The sequence below is a fragment of the Cyprinus carpio genome, chromosome A19 (genome assembly GCF_018340385.1).
Source record: "Cyprinus carpio isolate SPL01 chromosome A19, ASM1834038v1, whole genome shotgun sequence".
NCBI lineage: Eukaryota > Metazoa > Chordata > Actinopteri > Cypriniformes > Cyprinidae > Cyprinus > Cyprinus carpio.
The window spans coordinates 15,402,106-15,422,944 of NC_056590.1; the positions used below are offsets into that span (position 1 = coordinate 15,402,106).

The 20,839-nt window shown below is 37.0% G+C and overlaps 1 protein-coding gene across 1 annotated transcript; it reads left to right on the forward strand.

Moving 5' to 3' along the window:
• The first annotated feature begins 1,090 nt into the window (after positions 1-1,090).
• Positions 1,091-19,758, forward strand: LOC109107163 (E3 ubiquitin-protein ligase MYLIP-A). The gene is given in 8 exon segments (XM_042776730.1): positions 1,091-1,326; positions 2,642-2,832; positions 13,523-13,708; positions 15,444-15,641; positions 15,787-15,965; positions 16,853-17,090; positions 17,092-17,248; positions 18,518-19,758. Coding segments are annotated over 8 exon segments (1,422 nt in total). The 5' UTR covers positions 1,091-1,239; the 3' UTR covers positions 18,704-19,758.
• The last annotated feature ends 1,081 nt before the right edge of the window (positions 19,759-20,839 follow it).

Here is a 20,839-nt window from a genome sequence, read left to right on the forward strand (position 1 = left end):
GCTTGTTGTTTTCTCCAAGCAGCCTCAAGCACACTGCTTTCCTGATGTGATGCATTCAGGGAACACTGAGTGGAGTTTGGGGACAGGTGTTGGAACGCTAGGTGTCTGTCCCGGGGCTGTCTCACACGACTCCACTGCAAGGTCAATCTGAGGACTACACAATCCAGTCCGTCCCTGTGGACTGCTGCTGGTCTGACATGACTGGAAAATGCATCGATAGCTCAATAGCTATTTTTTCCCCTCTGTCTTCTTCCAGCAGCTTAAATATTCATTATTAAAAGCTTTTTGGCTGATGTCTCATTCACAGTGTCAATGCGCTTCTCAAGGGAGGGCTGTAGGCAAACATGCATAATACATGTGAAGTGTAATCTCACATTGGCACTCACTCCATCCGTCCTCTGGCACTGGACGAGACCGCAGGCTCTGACTTAGGGCCGTATTCTTACTTAAGAGATATTTGCTACGATGTACTCAAGTGTAAATGTGATCATAAATTGGTGTCTCATATGGACAAGCAATCAAGCATCAAGTAAATAAGTTTCTTGCGTGGTTCAATTTTGTCTCACAAAATAGATATTTATGTTTAACTGTATTCTCATTAATTGTGTTTTGATTTTATTCATTTATTCTTCCATTGTTATATTCTAATTTATATTAAATACTTATTTTATTTTATTTATTCAATTTTATTTATATTAAAACATAACTATTCGATTTTATTAAGTGCATGTTTGTTTGTTTGGTTAAAATAGCCTATATGATTATTTGATAATCTGTGGTATGATGTTGCTGTATTTGTGCAGTAGGTCTATTAGTGTAGGTACTGTAGGTGTGAAGGCTAATCGTATTTGAAATGCATAATCTTTTATTATTGTTATCTAAATTGGAACCACTCGAGCATCTTCATGGTCAATATAACGCACCTGTAGGGGACGCTAGTGGAGTCTACACTCTACAGTATTCACTACTAAGTGAACATGGCAGGCTTTGTGTTTCTGTCAGAGCGTTCGCTGTAGGCTTTGATGCGCCTCCTGTGATTGGCTGTGGGTTCAGTGGGCGTGGTTTGTGCAGCGCTTCGTTCATATAGAGCAGGAAGCGCTCGACCACAGAGAAACTGAGGGCTTGAGGAAAGTGAGCGAGGGCTGATGTAGGGTGCTTAGAGAGGACGACAGTGAGAGCTGTTTGTAGTGCTTTTTTTCGTACAGGACGGGTAGACCAAAGACAAAACACCTCTCCAAAATGCTCTGCCATGTAACTCGACCGGACGCGGTGGTGATGGAGATTGAAGTGGACGCGAAGGCGAACGGAGAGGACTGTCTGAATAAGGTAAGATGATGAATGAAACAAGCCTCACCGTGAAATATGTGATGTTTATTATTAAATGTTTGTGAGGCGTGCATTTTATCCCATCAGCCCTAGTGCATTACTATAGAAAATAAGCATAAATGTTGAAAAACTAAAGCTGTAGCCTGAGCGCGGAATGAATGAGTTTATATGAAGCACATGGAAACTTAATATCAACATCAATCTGTGAGATTGTTGTTCTCACGCGTTTATTCAGGTAAACATGACTAGTTGTAGTTGGAATGTTATTAAAGCATTTTAAAGTCATATTCGAGCATTTCTTTAGTTAGATCATTCAGGCAAATAATCAAATGTTATGCTATATAAGTAATTTAATTGTTCCAAAAAAAAAAAAAAAAGATTTTGCATGATTATTAACAGATACAGTGTGTTGGTTAAAAGTTCACGTTATCATTTTCGGAGAAAGATACATTTGGTTACTCTGAACAATAGCGCTTGCATGTGTGAAGGCATGCTGGAGGTTACTAAAGTTCATTCTCTTCAGCAGATGTTTGGCCCGTGTATGGAGATAGCTACTACACCTCCTCCAAAGTAAATGACAAAGTGAAAGGTTTTTCGACATGATGTACTTTTTTAAATAAATGTTTTAGGGACATATCAGATGTTGTATTGTCTGATTTTTACGCAAAACTTAAACGTTTTAGTCTAGCACTAATTTAGAGAACATAAATAAAATTAGAGGGGGTTTTCATGACGATGTAATGAGGCTTAAATTAGAGAATTAATTTTGCTTCTGTAAGCACGTCATCTCAGGATATTTTCATGAACATTACAAACTTTTATTTCCGCCCATGGCATAGTGCACCAAAGGCGTCATTTTGACTCAGCGGACTTCAGATTGCCCTTTAAAGGAGTTTTCTCGCCTCTATTACATAACTGAGACTCAGGGGGGAGATAATCGCCTCAGACTCTTGATAAAAACTCTAAAATAAAAATCTAACCCATTGTTTATTTTTATCTTGATTTGTTCAAATAAACCACAACATTTTATCTTATTTGTGCTTATATTATAAAATAAATACATTTAGCTAAGTTTATGGTTAAAGTAATTGTTCATCCACAAATAAGGATGTTTTATATATATATATATATATATATATATATATATATAATATATATATATATATATATATATTATTATTATATAATAATAATAATAATAATAATAATAATAATAATTTATGTCCCGGCTGCTCTTTTCCACACAGTGAAAGTTGATGGGGACAAGTAAACAGATTCTGATATTTAACATAGTGTGACTCTTTGTTGATGACAGGTATGTCGGAAGCTGGGAATTATTGAGGTGGATTACTTTGGGCTGCAGTTTTCTGGCAGTAAGGGAGAGAACCTGTGGCTGAACCTGAGGAACAGAATCTCCCAGCAGATGGACAATCTCACGCCCTGCAGACTACGGCTCAGAGTAAAGTTCTTTGTGGAGCCTCACCTTATTCTGCAGGAGCAGACGAGGTATGTACACACACAAACATGTGTATTCTAAAAAAATTATAAATGGATATTATTTGAGGAAGTTGTGACTGAGAGCATTTCATCATCGTCTGTGAATAGAGACATTTTTAACCTTCCGTTTAAATACTGTGAGAATAGATTTCAGAAGAACCACGACAGGAGGTCATCTGAGCATGTGGGTGCATGAATGTTTTGTGTGATATTAGTGGAAGTAAAGCCATTTCTCCTCCATTCGCTGGCTAATGTGAATTCCATGCCCGACTTGAGCTATATCTTGTTTTTGGAGTGTGCCTGTGTTAAGATATAACTTCAAAAAAACTAGGACATGTTAAATATTAAAAATTAATTTAACAACGCTGGTTTTATGAGTGTTCTTTCAGCTTCAAATCAGCTGAAGTCATGTGTCTCGGGTAGAGAAAGAGCACTTTGGACAGTAGCATGTAGTTGTTTTTTTGTTTCTTTTTCTCTCTCTCTCTCTCTCTCTCAGTACAGTGGTTTGCCCTGTAGTAACCCTGCTCCCTGCGGCTTACTGTAGGTGGTTGTGCTATGAGCAGCAGCAGGAAATGTGATCCCCTGCTCAAAGGCTCCTACCCACAGAGACTGAGCTGGCAGAGTCGCCATCAACTCATGCGCTTTTATTTGTTGTAACCGTGAAGTTTTGTTACTTTTCTTTGTCTGAGACAAATGTGGAGCACAGCTTAAAGGACACAAGTTTAGAATTTAAACTCTAGTAACAGCATATGCGACATTCTTGACCAAGTTATTTTATAACAAAAAAAAGTTACATTGAAGTATAGTAAAACACAATAAATGTTACAACACGCATGTTTCGTATAAGCACAAGACTTAAGGGGATAGTTTACAAATAATCATTTAATTATTTACTGTCATTTACTCACCCTCATGTTGTTTCAAACCTGTATGACTTTCTTTTGTGGAAAACAAAACAAGGTATTTTAAAGAATGTTGGTAACCAAACATTTTTGGTGATTAGCCATTTCTTGAAATGTCACTTTCTCTCGGCTGAGTTTTGCAACTATGAGTAAATAATGACAGAATTTAATTAGTTTTTTTTTTTGGGTGAACTAATCCCTTTAAGAATTTTGTGCAAAGACTAGACTAGTGTGATAGAATCGCTTATTCTTGTCCGTTTGCATCCTATTTTCTACTCCTGTTATGACCATGTATCTTGAATATTTTTAAAGAATCAGTGTTATTAACTAAAATCATTTTTGTTAAATGAAATGGTGAAATATTAGATGAAAAGCTTAAACTTAAATATATTAACTTTTTTATTTTTTTTTTTTTTTTTTTTGTTATTGTTGTTGTTTGATGTATTATTATTTTGTTGAATAATATTATTTATTGTTGTAATACTTAGTAGGTTGTTATTAATAAGAAAATAATATTATAAGTGTTGTTAAATTACTAAAACTTAAAATGAAATTACAATGAAAACTAAAAATACAAAAAAAAAAAATGTTATAATTCAGTATAAAAAATAAGGTAATTCAGAATTTTTTATTTTTTTATAAATACTATAAAAGTATGTAAACAACACTAAAATAACACTGGTAAGAATTCATATAAGTATTTTAAAAATCAGAGATTCGCATTTTAACCCTCAAAAGTGCAACTGCTGTTTGCTGACTAACAAGGTTGGTAAGTGATTCTGTCGCTTTAGTCTTGTGGCTTTGGAAATAGTATATTTTAAAATTTATTGCGTTAGCCTGTGTACTTTTATTATGAGTCCCAGACCGTAACCACTGTTTACTGTTACAGAATTCATTCTTTTCTGTGGTCAGGGACATTCTGGCATGAATTCTCTGCGGATTTCCATTCCTGTATTTCTCAGAAATTAAATTGCCCATATTTTTTCCCCCCTTTCTTTTCCGAACTAAAATTGAAGAAATTAAAGCTTTGGATGAGGTTCTGTGTTAACAATTCAAAATGAAAATTAAGCCTTCAGTCCGAGGTTTTGAAGCCATCCAGCAGTCAACTTCTGCCCCAGAGATAAATTGACTGGGTAGTAACAATGCTTGTCATGTAAATTAACTCTTTATGTCAGGATGCTGGTTCCTCAAATGTTTATCTCTGACAGAGGGGCACAGACCGGTGTTAACAATTTTATTAAATTTTTTCCCTCTGTCTTGTTTTTTCAGTCTCTCTCCTTGTATGATGTTATAAATAGTGTCACATCCTCACTCAAATTTCATTAGCTTCAGGTTGTGCGTGGCTTTGCAGTGAGTATGTACCTGCAGCGTACCATTTTCAGCCCCATAGTGAACTCTTCTGGTCTATGCTTTTGGAGCCCTGCGTTCTGTGTTCTCCTAGCTCTACTGGGGCCTTTTCAATAAAATGAAATGGGCTTGCATGTCAGATCCTGCGGGTATTTCCACATCCATACATCCTCTGGGCAGAGTGACTCTGGCAGGGCAGCGTGCATGTATATGCTTGCTTCTGTTTCCTGGACGATATCCTTTTCTTGGTTTAGATGGTCTTCTGGTGACCTGAGGGAGATAAGCTGGGGTCACTGACAGATGGCGTATGGGAAGATTGAAGGATTTTTTGGGGGTGTGGGGGACTGGTAATTAAAAGTTGCATGTGTTGTGACTTCTAAATGTGGACGAGGTGGACGTCACACCCCCAGAGTGCCACATGTAATTTTATTCAAGCTGTTAAGGCACCCTGGACAGCCTTCCAAATGGGCGTGAAAACAGCTTACAGTGTGTGAAAGTATGCAGGCTAACGTGTTAGGAAAATCTGAGATGGCTGGGGTTGAGACTTTGTTTCTCAGTCGACATCAAGATGAGATCAAAGCTTTGATCAGGCTGAGATTAAATATTTGGAAGAGAAAATGTGAGGCACATTGAATAACAATGAACACAATCGTTGAGCCCTATATGTGGAAGGAGCTGGCAGTGTTCAGAATGGAACATTAACATATTGCTTACTGCACGATGTACACTCAGTAATGCCTTTTTATAGAATGTGGGTAGATTCATAAACATTTCAAACTGTAGAATGCTATGCTGTCAGATGACCTCATTGTAGTTTTTTTTTTTCTCCCCACAACTGGCATCAAGCTATTGCAGAAAATAGTTTTATGTAAAAACAAATTTGGGGTCAATAAGATTTTAAAAAATGTTTTTCAGAGTCTCTCTATCGGAGTTAAAATGAACAATTTTCTATAGGAATTGGTGATTGTCTGATATGTGTGTGTTGTCTGATTGATAAAATAAATATTTAAAATGATTTTTGATTTTAGTATTTCATTTTGAATATATTTAGATGAAATATTCTAGAATTTAAATATCTTCCATTTGAAAATAATTATCTACTTATATCAGCCAGAATTTTAAAATTCCTGCATTCCTCTAAAAACACAAAGTATAAAACACTCTCTTTTTGTCAAAGCAAACAGTACAAGAGTAATAGACTAATTTGAAAAAGTGTTGTCCATAGCAGAATATAGATGGCTGCCTGGCATTTCTGAGTGTAATGCAGGCTGCTGTCGCATGAAAACAGTCCTTTGTTCACTCTTTGGCACTGTTGTAGATTTGTGTGTGCTCGCATGCATCCATGATGCGACCCAGCCTTCAGCTACAAGGGTCATGTTCCCTAACCTTGTTTGTGCAATAACCTCTGCCCTGCTTCAACATTGTTCCACTGCTCATCGCATTGACTGGCAGTGAGCTCTGGCATGCATTCTCTACACACTCAGCCTGAAGCCACATGGTTTTCCATACAGATAATTTTTAAGTGGAGTCGTGTATGCACATAAAGTCTGTCATTCTCTCTCATCATTTTGTGTCTGGTACTTTTGATGTTATCTTAGAAACTGTGTTACCTCCCCGCATAACCATTCCAGAGAACCAAAGTGCTGATTTGCAACTGAAAGTGAACTCATGAGCACGCATTCACATTACGAACAGGCGCAAGAGGGGTTGATTCAACCTTTGCTGGAAGTTACAAAAAAGTACTGTGACGGAAATATGGTTCAGGAACTGTATGGAATTGGTAATTCCATGGTACTGAAAGATTATCATATTTGTGTATTATGATGTTGCTGTAACATACTTAAGTCAACATATAACAGCCTTTACAAGTCATTTTGCTTCTGTGATATGGCACATTTCTGAGGGAAATGGCTATATAATGGAAAAAAGGGGCGGGACTAATATTAATCTTTCAGGAAATGATTGGATCTTGAAGAAAGTGGGGATTACTGACCAAGGGGTGATAGTTTTTTTTTTTTTATGAGTATGATAAATATACTTTCTGACTGCCCATAAATAAAAAGCAAATCATTTGGTGTGCCTTGACAGATTCTTGAGTCAGAAATGTCAGAATGAGAAAGGGCCGCGCACCGATCCCTGCTGCCCCTTAGCTCCAGTTCAGGACTAGAACTCTGCTCTGGATTGCACACTTTCTCTACTTCCTTTCAATTTAAATTCAATTCAATATGTGCTTTATTGGCATGACAATTGTTACAATGTATTGCCAAAGCATAGTGTTTACATTGAATCTAGAACAGATATATATGCAACAAAAACATGCTTGAACAAATCAACATTTTAGAATTCTACGAACAATTTTAATTCAATGTGCCCGCATCACTGATTTGTTGACTCCTCCCATTTTTTGTGACTGGCATCAGTGCATCTTGCACAGTGTATCTTAACTTCCTTTCTATCTGTGTCTGTACTGTTATGTAAGATGCACTAAACAGTGCATAGGGCTCTGAATGCTGAAGAGACGATTATATAAGACCAAGAGTGGGACGAATGTAACAGCTTCTGCTTCTGTAGTCCATTATTATGACAGTTCCTCATGTTCATTAGTATAAGTGCATCTTCCAAAAATAGATCCTTATACTTCCTCGGTGGAGAGTGATGGTGGATGATTGCCAGATAGAAGAAATGTTTACTAGTACAGCAAAAGGGATTCGGCACAAATGACTGTTTCCAGTGTTTGGACATCTATGTTTTCTGTTTTAATTTACGAGCTGGGGAAAATCCTCAAACGAGGCACAGTTTAAAGATAACCACTGGCCTTGAGGGCCTAATCCTGCTTACAGAATTACTGGATCCTTTGAGGATCAGAGCCACCCCACCTCTTCTCCCAACCACAAACACTCACATGTTAAAGATACGCCACCCCCCAAAAGAGCATCTCTTAATCTGCCCTGCTCTATTTTCAGCATGCGTAATCAGATGTGATGTTCACAATCATGTCAAGCCAAGTGTTAGCTGACATGTTTTTAAAACTCTTTCTGGCTACACCACATTCTATCTCAGATTAGGCTTCTCCCCCAAAGGCAGTTACAAACAAGCAAAAGCTCTGATTTTTTTTAATTGTATTGACGTGTGTGAGTGCCACTGTCATAAACACTTGCGTTTTTCATCTATATTCCTGCAATGCACCATTAAAATCAGTAGATTTTGGCAGTGTGTAGAGGCTTTAATGCTACCTTGCTGAACCTCATTAACCCATCCTGGAGGCCACTTTTGGCTGAAAGAGCAGTTTGTTTGACTAACTATGTATGGCTAACGTTTTTTGTTATGTGGGGAGAAAAAACGTCATTAGTGAGTAGTCAGCACTCCGCTATGGTTGCATGCTCATGATTACGCTGTAGCTAGTCTTTATGGCATGCAATGCGTGCCAGGCTTGTGTAAAGATGCATGTATTGTTTTGGAGGGCTGGAGTGTTTAGCATTCTCATCAGGACTGAATGATCCTGAAATGATGGAGAATGCACCATTAGCAGAGGCACAGCACACTTTAAATAAGAGAAGGGCTCTTTTAAACATTAATCTGTGCACTGGTTTAGCTTGAGCTCATTGGGAAGAGCAGTGAATAATGTTTATATGATTAGAGCACATATTCTTACCCTGGCCATTTGGTTCTCATTCAGAAACATGAGAACATCCACCATGCGCTCATACTTGCAACATCACTGGTTTTCTTTACGCCTGCAAATATGCAAAACATCCTGCTGTGATCTCAGGTCTCGTTATCTTCGCAGTCAGGGCCCTGGGTGTTGTCAGCAGGAACTGGTGAGTGGGTGCTATTCAGGGTCAACATGAGCACGAACAGACAACTGTAGAGACAAACCTCTTGCCCTACATCCAATCCTAACAACAAGGCCACCAGCAATCCCAGTAAGCTCCTGATTACCTCCTTACAACAGGAAGACTATGATGCGCAAGATCCTCCTGAAGCTTCAAATATGGACCACAAAACAGAAGCCTTAGCTTTGCGTATAGCACACATGCATTGAAAAGTTAAAAGTTAAGTAAAACTAAAGCGGTGACTGTGTGCCGTTCCTCAGTAAAGTCATATTTCTGATTCAATGCTAAATTACTTGATTGTTTTGTGAGGCGTAATATTTAACAGGATATACATTCATATGCAAACCTGAGGTGTGAAAAAAAATTTTCTACTAATTTTGAGCTTGCATCTTGCCCTCTTTCTCTTGATTTAATGGCGTTTCATGAATTAAAGCACTGGACCTCTATTGTCTTACTGTGTTTACTGGCTTACATGTGCTTCGAGGACAGCAGAACAGGTTTAACCACAAATGTGGATGAACTATAGTAACCTACACCTCTGAGTTCAGTGTAAATTACTCAGAAATGATGTTGGGTTGTCTCCACATTTAATTTTGTGGGAGTTTTTTCAGCCTACGGCGTTATTACCCTTTGCAAAGTTGATGCAGTATGCATCACTTACCAGAGGCGGTTGCTCACAATGCATGTCTTTGTTTGAGAACCCAATTTTATCTGTTTTTACTTGCGTGTTTGGGCGAATGATGATTAACACTGGGTTAGCGAGGAGGTGTTTACCTGTGATGCGTGGAGTTGGTTGCAGGGTTTACTAGAGTTCGTTGTCTGTGAGTAACCCCAGCCACATAGCAATGTTATTTGACTAACTCTGAAACCACATTGTTTCAAAGGGCGCCTGAAAAGAATGAAACTCCTGTGCGGATTGGCCACTTTGTTGCTGTCTCCGGGCAGAAGCATTTTATTTCATTTCAGAGGAATGAAACCAACACCCCCCAAACATCTAGCCCCCAACAATGAGTCTGCCTGGAACAGAGAAGAGAAAACCATTAGGAAGGAAAGAATTAGTGAGAGCAAAAACAGTGACTTATAAGGTTAGATGGAGAGAGGACTTGATCTGACAACGTCAAGTTTCCCAGTTTAATTTATTTGTAATGATTTATAATTGCGTATTTCAGTTTTTTCAATTTCATTTAAACAGGATTGCTTTGAAAATGTGAAATGTTTAAAACATGTCGAAGTTTGCAAAAAAGCTTGCGTAAATTTACTGTCTTGCCAACCTTCAGCTCATCTGTTTAAACCTTTCAATGTCTCATAAAGTGATCATCTGATTTGACGATAAACTTTGTGAACTTTGAGTAAGTTTAGATTATTTTCCCCCTGCCTGTCGTGAGATTTGCTTTCCAGCCAAACATCTGAAAAAATTCTACAAAAAGGGCTTCGCATTTGAAGCCAAATCCTCAAACCCACAAAAGCCCTCCTTCGCAAAGCTCAAGCTCTCTGATATCACGCAATGACCCATTTCTTGTCAGCAGAACGGTACGGTTTTAATTGAATTCTTCAAGTTACACAATCAAATGCTCCTGCTGCAAAGTGATTTCTTTGTCTTTTTTCTGAGGAACTCTAAGATGATTTACTTCTGAGAAAATATAAGGCCCTTGAAGAAAAGAGATGCAAGTTTAGTTTTGTTTTTATTAGTTTGAAGATATCAGTGGAAAAGTTTCACTTTTTTTGTTGAGGTGTGGCAACAGTACTAGTTTAAAACATCAGGAAATTACTAATGGGGTGTAGATACATTCATGGGCAGTTAATGTACCCAGCACACACACACAGAGTTGAATGGTAGGAAAAACTGACTGCGTTGTGCTCTAGTTTCTCTTATCGCCCCAGACCGGTGCAGTGCCATTGCTGATGAAGGTACAGACAGACAGGATCATATCTTTCAAACCTCTACGCACACCTTGGCAATATAATCACCATTGGCTAGTAAATATTTTACCAGACTGATATACTAAACTATTTTACATTAGTAGTATTATCTTTTAATAATAATTACTATTTTTTTTTTTTTTTTTTTTTTATCAATTTTTTTTTTTTTTTTTTTTTTTTTATTTTAAAAGTATAACCCTAAACTACGTGAGTCAAAACTGATGAAAAGCGACGGTGAGTCATGCGCCTTCAAACTAGATTTTGGTATGTGTATAATGATGGTTTGCATAGAGATAGAGATTGTTAAGGATTCGGTGAGAGTGTTCGGTGAGTGAAAATATGTCTCTTTGCAATTAGCCTTTAACGCCTTCAACTACAGAGTTTACACTGGCTAGCTTGCAAAGAAAACTCTTATAAGAATTTATTAGCCAATGGCTAACTATAGACATGTAGTAGCCCAGAGTAAGATTTATTCGCATATGAGAGTAATTTACTCACAATGTAGAGGGTTGTCTTTATAACTTGAACAGACAGGTTATGCACACATACAGTCAGTATTCACTTTCACTTTGCTGAAAGAGCTATAAAGTGAAATGTAGTGTAGTGAGTGGGGCCCATCTGTGGCCCCCAGAACTCCTCTCATGCCCACTAATCTGACTCCACCACAACCAGCTGTTCTCAGCTGCTCATAGCTGATAAAGTCATGGTACTCTCGTGTTTGTCGATGACGAGTGGCTGCATCAGCCACTGCATCGTGTTACTAAGATTAGTCTTGTAACGATCCTGACTGAACCGGCTCTGCATGTTCGTCTCAGAGTATCTGGAGTTTGACCGCTAGTAACCTCTCTCTCTCTCTGCCTCCTTCAGCCGCCTTTGTTTTGCCTGCCAGGTAATTCATCACGAGTCTGATGTCACCGCAGGGAAGTGGATCGTCAGGCCGGGCGAGACTCCCTTTGTCAAACAGCGAGTCTTGTTTATTTGTCTGCCCTATGAATCCACCTCAATCTTTCATTCTCCGCCTTTTTTCTAGTGTTTTTTTTTAATCCAAAGTCAATGTTTATCGGCCCGGGGCTTTTGTCGGCAACACTGTGCGAACTGATATGCCAGTGTTTATTTTCCTACAGAGCCATCGCCTGCGTGCAGAGCAGGAGTATCTCCCAGCCTGTTTTTGGTGTTCCCATGCTCCTCTGTTGGCTGGGGGAACAGAGGCATGCTGGGGGAAAACGTCAGTTCTGTTTGGTCTCCAAACTTAGTCTCGGGGGACTTGCAAAATTTGACTTGTAGTGGACATAAAAAGATATTAGGGTATGGGGACATAAGGGCTTTGGGTCAGATATACATAAACCTGAAGGAGCCCGAGCTGTTGGTACAAGACAACTGGAGGATTAGGAAGGTTTAGGGAGTAATTTACCCATGATGCTGTTAAACGAGTTTGTAAAGAACCACAGAAGCAGATGAGCTGATACAGTTCAGGAAGCTTCAACTTGTTTTCCCTGATCAATAAGTATGATTGTATAATAAGTATATAATTGGTACTTGTACTTAATATTTATTAATAAACAATGTTATTAGCAATTTATAATTTAAAATAATATTAACAATATTATTTAATTGTAAAATTTAATGTGAATAAAAATCTTTACATTTTACATTTCTATTTTTTACTTTTTTTTTTTTTTTTTTTTTTTTTTTTTTTTTTTTAAATCATGCACAATGAAGACATACAAACTCATATTTTTTTTATTCCTATTTTGTTTAAGTTTTCAACCAGATTTTCCAGTCCCAGTCTCTTCTAACAATCATTTATTGACTGTTGATCACATAAATAATTGTGCTTCTGCAAAATACCTTGTTCACCATTATGGCATTGTTAAATTCTGTTTATCTGTACATTTGATCGGAGCAGGAAGTATTCCGTCACTTAGTCAAGGTGAAAAACATTCCCTTAGAGAGAATTAATCGATAGGAAAAACAAGATAAGTCAATAACAAACCAGAGTTCTCATGGATTCAACAGATACAGATAGTCCCACAGACAGCTGAAAAGAGATCGGTCCTCAGTAAAACTCACAGTAAGCCCTACTGAATTACAGCTACAGGGATTTATGTCAGCTTTATGTCAACAGTGAGTAGTGAGTGTGGTTTTCATGCTTTGTATGAGACGGCATGCTTATCGTTTAGTAACACACTGACATGTTCTGCGTTAAGAGCCGTATAACCACAACGCCAACAGATACGAGAGATGAGACCGAGACGGGAGCAAAAGTCAAACCAATTCACACACACATAAATGCAGTTGCAAAGTTCTTCCGTTTGGATTTTGAAGTGAAAGTGACCATTTCAAATGGAAACCGTCATTTCCGCTTTTCCTTTGACCTTTTGTTATTTTCAATTGATTTTTGGCCATATCTGGTTCTCACTGTTCCTTTTTAAAGGGTCAGTTCAACTAAAATGATCTCTATTCATGGATCATACTAAAATGCTAGTTGGATCCAGCACATGAGAGCATATGCAAGATGTGTTTTTGTAATTCAGGTTCCCAGTGGCCTGTTTCAGTCTGCATGGATCGCTCTCGTGTTCCTGTACCACCTGTCGACATCCATATGCATTTCCCTCACTTTCCACCGTACCAGCAGCCACCTGTTTCCATTCGTAACTAACTCTCTCACTTTCTTTGTCTTTCTCTTCTGCTCTACAGACACCTGTTTTTTATGCATGTGAAAGAGGATCTGCACCGTGGACACCTGCGGATGTGCTCCGAACAGGCCGAAGAGCTCAGCTCCCTCCTGGCCCAGGCAGAGTTCGGTGACTATAACCAGAACACAGCCAAGTACTGGTACACTGAGCTCTGTGGCACAGAGCCAAACCAAGCCACCATCAACAGGTAAACAAACAACATTTCAGTCACAATTATCTCGATGACCTTCAACTTGTTTTTTTTTTTGTTTTTGATCATGCTTTTACAAAAACATTAAGTGAGTGTTCTGGGTTTAATAAAAGTTAAGCTTTATTGAGAGAATTTATGGAAAGTTGTCATTCAGTGGGGGAAAAAATACAAATATATGACAAACATCTGTATCTACATTGCATGGCTGATATTAATTTCACTGGGTTGCAGTACTGATTATGAGATCTGTTACAAACACAATACAATGTTTAAAATAAAAGTGAAACTAAAAAACTAAATCTAAATTAAAAAAATACATATAAATAGAATGGAAAACCACAAACTGTTATCAAACAAAACTGAAGATCCCACAAACTGCCATCCAGAAGGAGCCACCAATTTGTGTACTTTCTCTAGTGTAAAGGTTGTGATTTTGACCCTCAGATAAATTTTTAAACTGGTTGTTAAGCGTTTAGGTGAATAATTACTGGACCAAGTCAAGGGAGCTGAGCTGTAATCCGTGCGCTCTTGTGAACATCTTATCCAGAGCCGTGTGGATGTAAACAAAGCACTCCTAATGCGGTTTGACTAATTACACCGCTCCTTTTATAGAGTTCTGTTCAGACTCTTTCACTTGTTTGTGTTAGATAATAGAGGACCTAATCAACTACAATCAAAGAGGGTTAATGAAATCTGTCTGTAGTGATTAATCATCATTGTCACGGAATCAAATTAAGACTAATGCCTACAAGAAGAGAATCAAAGAGCCTCATACAGGGGAACACGAAGCCATGGACTTTGTCAGTGACTGACATGTTATTTTACTTGTTTGTGCACAATATATTGGCAACTTTACTGGTATTGCCCATGTTAACATTGTCTTTTATAATTATCAACCAGTCTGTTTTATATGCTGGTACTGGAAGCAGATATTGTATTGTTTCCAGTTTAAACAATAAACTATTAACCATAATACAAGTAATTCTCATAACAGTATTTACTATATATTAGAAAATATCATGTTGTAATGTTGTTGTTTTTTTATTTTTATTTTTATTTTTTTATTAGTCTGATTTGGCAGATACTGGAATTAGGTATTATCTGTTTTTTTTTTTTTTTTTGTTTGTTTTGTTTTTTTTGTTTTTTATTGAACTTGAAATTTTAAAATGCATGCATAGTTTAATTTAGTATAATTTAGATTAATTTGTAATTTTAGTTTAGTTTAATTTTAATGAATAGTTTTACATTTAATTGAACTATTTCTGTTGTTGTTTGTAGACAACATACTAAGTTAAATGGATTCATAACTTTTGAGCCATCATATCTGTTACCAGCCATAATAAACATGATTATGAATTTTCAGTATTGGTCTTTTTTTTTTTTTTTTTTTTTCTCGTTTAAATGCCCAAGCAAAGTCTGTCATCAAAGTATTTCTGTATAATTGCCTCCCAGAACTGTCTTAACATGACTGCGTTCCCACACAGCAGCATCCACCTCCAAAAGCAATGACTGCATTTATCATGTTTCATCTGCCCACTTTATTAAATATGAAAATTATTATATTCAGTGGCTTTTCCTTATGTTCAGTGGCTTAGTGATATTTAGTGCCAGTTTATCAGGAAGTAACATTTTTGTCATCTTTGACCCGTTGGTTGGAAACGCAAATGTTTTATGCAATACTCTAATTTTGTGCATAATTTAAATTCGCAAATTCTCTCTTGTTTTTTGGCAGTATCATATCCAAGCACAAGGCTCTGGAAGGTCTGAGCCAGGCGTCGGTGGAGTACCAGGCCCTGCAGCTGGTGTCGTCTCTGGAGCATTATGGGGTGGAGTGGCACTGGGTGCGGGACGCTGAAGGACAGAGGTTGGCCTTCGGAGTGGGACCAGACGGCATCGCTATCTGCCGAGAGGACTTCAGCCTGGTTAACAGGTTAGGCACAGCATGAAGTGCTTTTGATGGTGTAACTGTCATAAAATGATGCCCAGCTCACATCCCAGAATCAGTCATGTAACATTAAATCAATTTGTGCCATCACTGCCTTTCAGTAATGCGTCATATTTTCCGTTCATTTCAGGATATCTTATCCTTTAATACAAATTGCCACGCAATCAGGGAAGAGCGTGTACTTGACTGTCACCAAGGAAACCAGCGACAGTGTGGTCCTGCTGTTCAAGTTAATCAGTAATCGAGCAGCCAGCGGTCTGTATCGGGCCATCACAGAGACACATGCCTTTTACAGGTGAGACACCATAAAACCCTTCAGTGAGCACAAAAATCTGTCTTTTCCTGTTAATGTGCAGTTTAGCAGCTCTGCCAGTATCAATTCTGATTTTACATTTTAATGTGCTTTTTTGAGGATAAAAATCTGTCTTTTCCTATAATGTTTAATTGGTGGGGGGGGGTGCTTATTTGTCATGGAAATGTTAACGTGATTAAATGCTTCTCCTTAAGCGAAATTATTTTTGGTCGTTTTTTTATAATAGGGTGAAATAGAAAACCTGGAACTTGCTTATAAACTGAAAATTTAAATTTTGGGTTTCGTACAATTTTGGGAGACGTTTCTCTGTAGCAACATTTGTTCCCATTATTCAAACTATGGCAAATTTACACTGCAAAGGTGGCACAGATGCGCTTCTGAAGTGGCATTTATGGACTGTTTAATGCTGCTCAGATGAGGCATAAATGCATTTACACCGCTATCACAACGATACTAAGGGCTAAGGTGGGTCAGAGCTGGCATAATGTAATGTAGCTTTTATACAACCTTGCGTCATTACACTGAATTTTAAGCAGGCACAGAGCAGTGTTAACTGCTGTGTAAAGACTCTAGACAGCCTGGTAATGGAACAGATTTCACCTGTTTAAATGTGTGTTAGTTTGTGAGGTGCTGTTTCTTCAGCTCCCGATAAGAGCTTTTATAGCCAAGATGTTGGAGAACAGCTGCTGCTCTCTACCCTTGAACTCTAACAAGCAGTACCATCCTTCATTTTCACAACTACAGCACCTTTCCAGCAGCCCATTATCTCTGATGGATAATGAATGGCTTGAGCAGCTGTGTGGCAGACGCCGTGCATCATGTTTAGCAGGTGTTTGGATGACTCTGTGTCACATGTTGTGGTTCATGTTCTAGTGTGTAATACGCATTGTTGTTATGATGATATATATTGTTTATTTCTGGGGTTGCGTTGCTTTACTTTTCCTCAATGAGAACATCAACCTGGGCAAGAAGTATGTATTCGACATCCGGCGGACCTCCAAGGAAGTGTATGACTACGCCAGGCGCGCGCTGTATAACGCGGGTATCGTGGACATGATGTCGAGGCCGGGGGAGCGCTCTGTGTTGTCGATATCGATATCATGTGAAGGGGGGGGGGCTGTGGTGTGGGGGGTGTGAGAGGAGAGGGGTGTTGCAGGAGAAGCTGCAGAAGCTGCGGGAGGCGCTGCTGTGCATGCTGTGCTGCGAGGAAGAGATCGACGCTGCATTCTGCCCCTGCGGTCACATGGTGTGCTGCCAGAACTGTGCTGAACAGCTGCAGGTCAGAGAACATTTAGGTTTCCGTAGATTTTACCAAACATTGTCAAAAATGTCAGGGTGATAAGTGGTCTTGATATCATAATGAAGAAAAGTAGCTTGGCATAATCTTTTAAATTTACTTCCTAAAAATGGATATCTTAAAGTTTTGTTAAAATATATAGTCAATAATATAAGTAATTTTATCAAATTAAAGTCATGTGGTGCAATCACCTCTCAGAAATGAAACATCATCAAATATCAGAACTTGAACTTTTTATGACGTGCAAGGCTAGTTCAGGTTGCAAAATTTCATGTGATGTGACTCCCTAAAAGCGTAATATTTGAATTTATGATAATAATAATAATTAATATAATCAATTTATGAGTTCATTTATTATTTGTTTAAAAGATAAATAAATTTCATTTTTAAGTCAATTTAAAAATGTTGATTGATTTAAGATGTCTGCATTCACATGCAGTGTTTAGTATTACGTATTGTAGTATTTATTAATAATTTGAATTAGCTTTTGTATTGATACTTTTGTGTTTCCATTTTAATTTTAGTGTTTTTTTTTTTTTTTTTTTTTTTTTTTTTTTTTTTTACTTGAAATATTTTTATTTAGCTTTAATTTTTTTTATTTCTGTTTTTTTTCATATAATATTTATTTTGTTATTAAATTACCAAACCCAGTTTTTAATCGTTTTTTTATGCTTTTTTTTGTTGACATTTTTAAATGGGTTCTTTCTTAAATTAAAAATATTATTTATATATTTATTTATTTGCTGGAAATTTAATACAATGTTTAGATATGAAATAACTATGTAAGAATAACCATGAAAGTTTTGCATAATCTAATGAATTAAATACTTTGAGTATTTTCTACTATAATTTATAATTTTATGGAAATAAACCAAATGATTTATTCATAATAAAATGACATAAGTACAAAATGACTTCACTTTAACATCATAAAAATCAGCAAAGCTGTAAATATATAAAGCTCATTCCAATAAACGAGTAAACTCTGCATCATATAACAGGCCTTATAGATGTGTTCCTTTAGCACGTTTCTTTATTACACTCACATTTAAATAACTCAAAACTACTAATTGCTGTGCAAATACATCTAGCGTGATGTAAGCAGTAAGAAAAGAATCTTCTGTTGACACTTATATGCCTCCCAGCCTTAATTGCGACATGACTGTTATTTTTCCAGGCAGTATCACAGTATTCCTAACATGTTACTGTGGTGAATGTCAACTAATGATGTCTCTTTTTGTCTCTGTACAGTCATGCCCAGTGTGTCGTTCAGAGGTTGAACACGTCCAGCACGTCTACTTGCCTACATGCACCAGTCTGCTCAACCTGACCATCGGCGGCAGGAACAACAGCCCCGAACCCATCCACCGAGGCATGGCCTCCCACACCTGCACTACCAACGACTACAGCACCACGGAGAAGATCTACCAAAACTAAGCTTGCCTGCCTCTCTTCCACAGGACTTTGAGTTCAGTTACCGCAGTGAAGGACTAAGAGTCCGAGCGCCGCGCCGGTTGGGTTGCTCCTCAAAGAACTGATGTTTTTGAAACCATTGAGGAGCTCTATTAATGTTTGTGAATGTTTGTCTCTTAAATTAATTGTATCAGTTGATCTGATAAATGTACTTTTTTTTTTTTTCTTTTACTTTTTCATACACAGCAGCATGCAGAACTGATATTTTTTGCCTCATAACCTGCACAAATCTGTATGCCATGAGGAAATGAATTGTTTAGGAAGTAGCCTTTATTTTTCTAATTTAATTGAATTTTACGTTTTGGTTTTAATATGCAGCGTCCACTTTAAGTATGTTTCTTTTGCAGTGGATTTGAGTTTGTTTTAGGGTTTTCATAGTTTCCATGCCAATGAAGAGGTATTTATGGCGAGGGGCACAAACCCTCGCAGCACTTTGAGTAGAGAGGAAGTTGTCAAAATACTGATCTTCCATTCATATGTAGATTCACAGCTTCCATAACTGACACTCTAAACATGACTGGCAAACACCCCTTGAGGCCCAGAGGTTTATACTTTCTAAAGCTTTTATTTCACAGTTCTGGTCAACCTGTGATTTGCTTTGAATTTAAAGGGTACTGAATCATCCGTCAGTGTAATGCTAACTGTTTCATGCTTCGTTTTTGTGGAGGTTTTATATAGAAAGGCTAAAAAAAAAAAAAGATCTAATCGACACTGTCACTTTAACAAGGAGTTTCCCAAGTGTATTGTTCCTAGGGGTTTGCCTTAATGTAGCAGCAACACGTGTGTTTGACATGCATTCTTTCTTTGCACAGAATATTATTGAGAGATGAAGAGGACTATTTTCTTTACCGCTTACATCTGCTATCGAACAGTCACAGCAGGGGCTATTTTTTCAATTTGTAAAAGTAGGATTTGTTTCTGTTTGTTTGAAGCAAAAACTATGCTCTGTAAATATAAAAATAACTCTCAATCTTTTATATTTCTTTGAACGAGAGAAATTAATAAAGCTGTTTTTTAACCAACGTTGTGTGTGTGTGTGTATGTGTTTGTTTTGTTAAACAAAATGTCCTAGTTTCCTGCTTTGTTTTTCTCACTTTAGCATTGTAGTGCCTGGAAATATACCAGTCATAAATTTACTTGGGTAAATTATAAACTGCAAGTTATAAGTTATAAAACGCGACCTCTGACCCTCCCAGAGAACAAAACTCTGAGGGCAAAAGTCTCTGTGAGGCATCAGGATTAGAAAATTAGAGTTAGATTGATGGTAAGGATCAGATATTATTAACAGATATTATGTTGTCAACAGAAGAATAGAGTGGAGAGTGTATGTGATCAGTTTAAGATTAACCTGTGGTCTATGCAGTTTATTGACTATGTATCCTCGTTTTGGAATTTGAGTGCTTGATTACATTATATGGTCCAAAGGGATCATATAAAGATTTTTTTTTTAATCTTCATCCATTACATTACCTATTACATGTTTATAATTATTTTATTTTTATTGGACAAAAAAAAAAAAAAAAAAAAAACTGCCCTAGCTAGATTTTTTATTTTTATTTTTTTTAAGAAATGAATTAAAATAAATTCTTGGAAACTGTAAAATATATTTTTAAAAAACAACACTAACTTTATAAAGTCATTTGAGTCTTTTGAAAGTCATTTGTTATTTAAATTTAAAATGCTGGTTTTGGTTCTGAACTAATTCAAGTCTATTGTGTAATCAACATGCAGGAATTCATTTATTTATATAGTGTTGTCATGACAAGGAAATTACTTCACAGTGCATTCGTGGAGATCTAAATATTAGTGAGTCTATCAAAAAAATATTTAATTTTAATGACACAACAACATTAGATTTCAAATAGTATAACCCCGAGAAAACCTTATGATAGTCAGGGTTCAAAGAAGTATTACAAATTTTTAAATGTGTGGGTCAAAGACGAGACACCCCTTTTTGGTATCCACATCAAAGAGTTTTGAAAATAGAGTTTTTATGTCATCAAATGATTATTGTACTAAATATGCCTGACAAGATTTTTTTTGTGATTATAATGATAGTCATTATTTTTTGCTTTGAAAAGTAAAATTAAACAATGCACA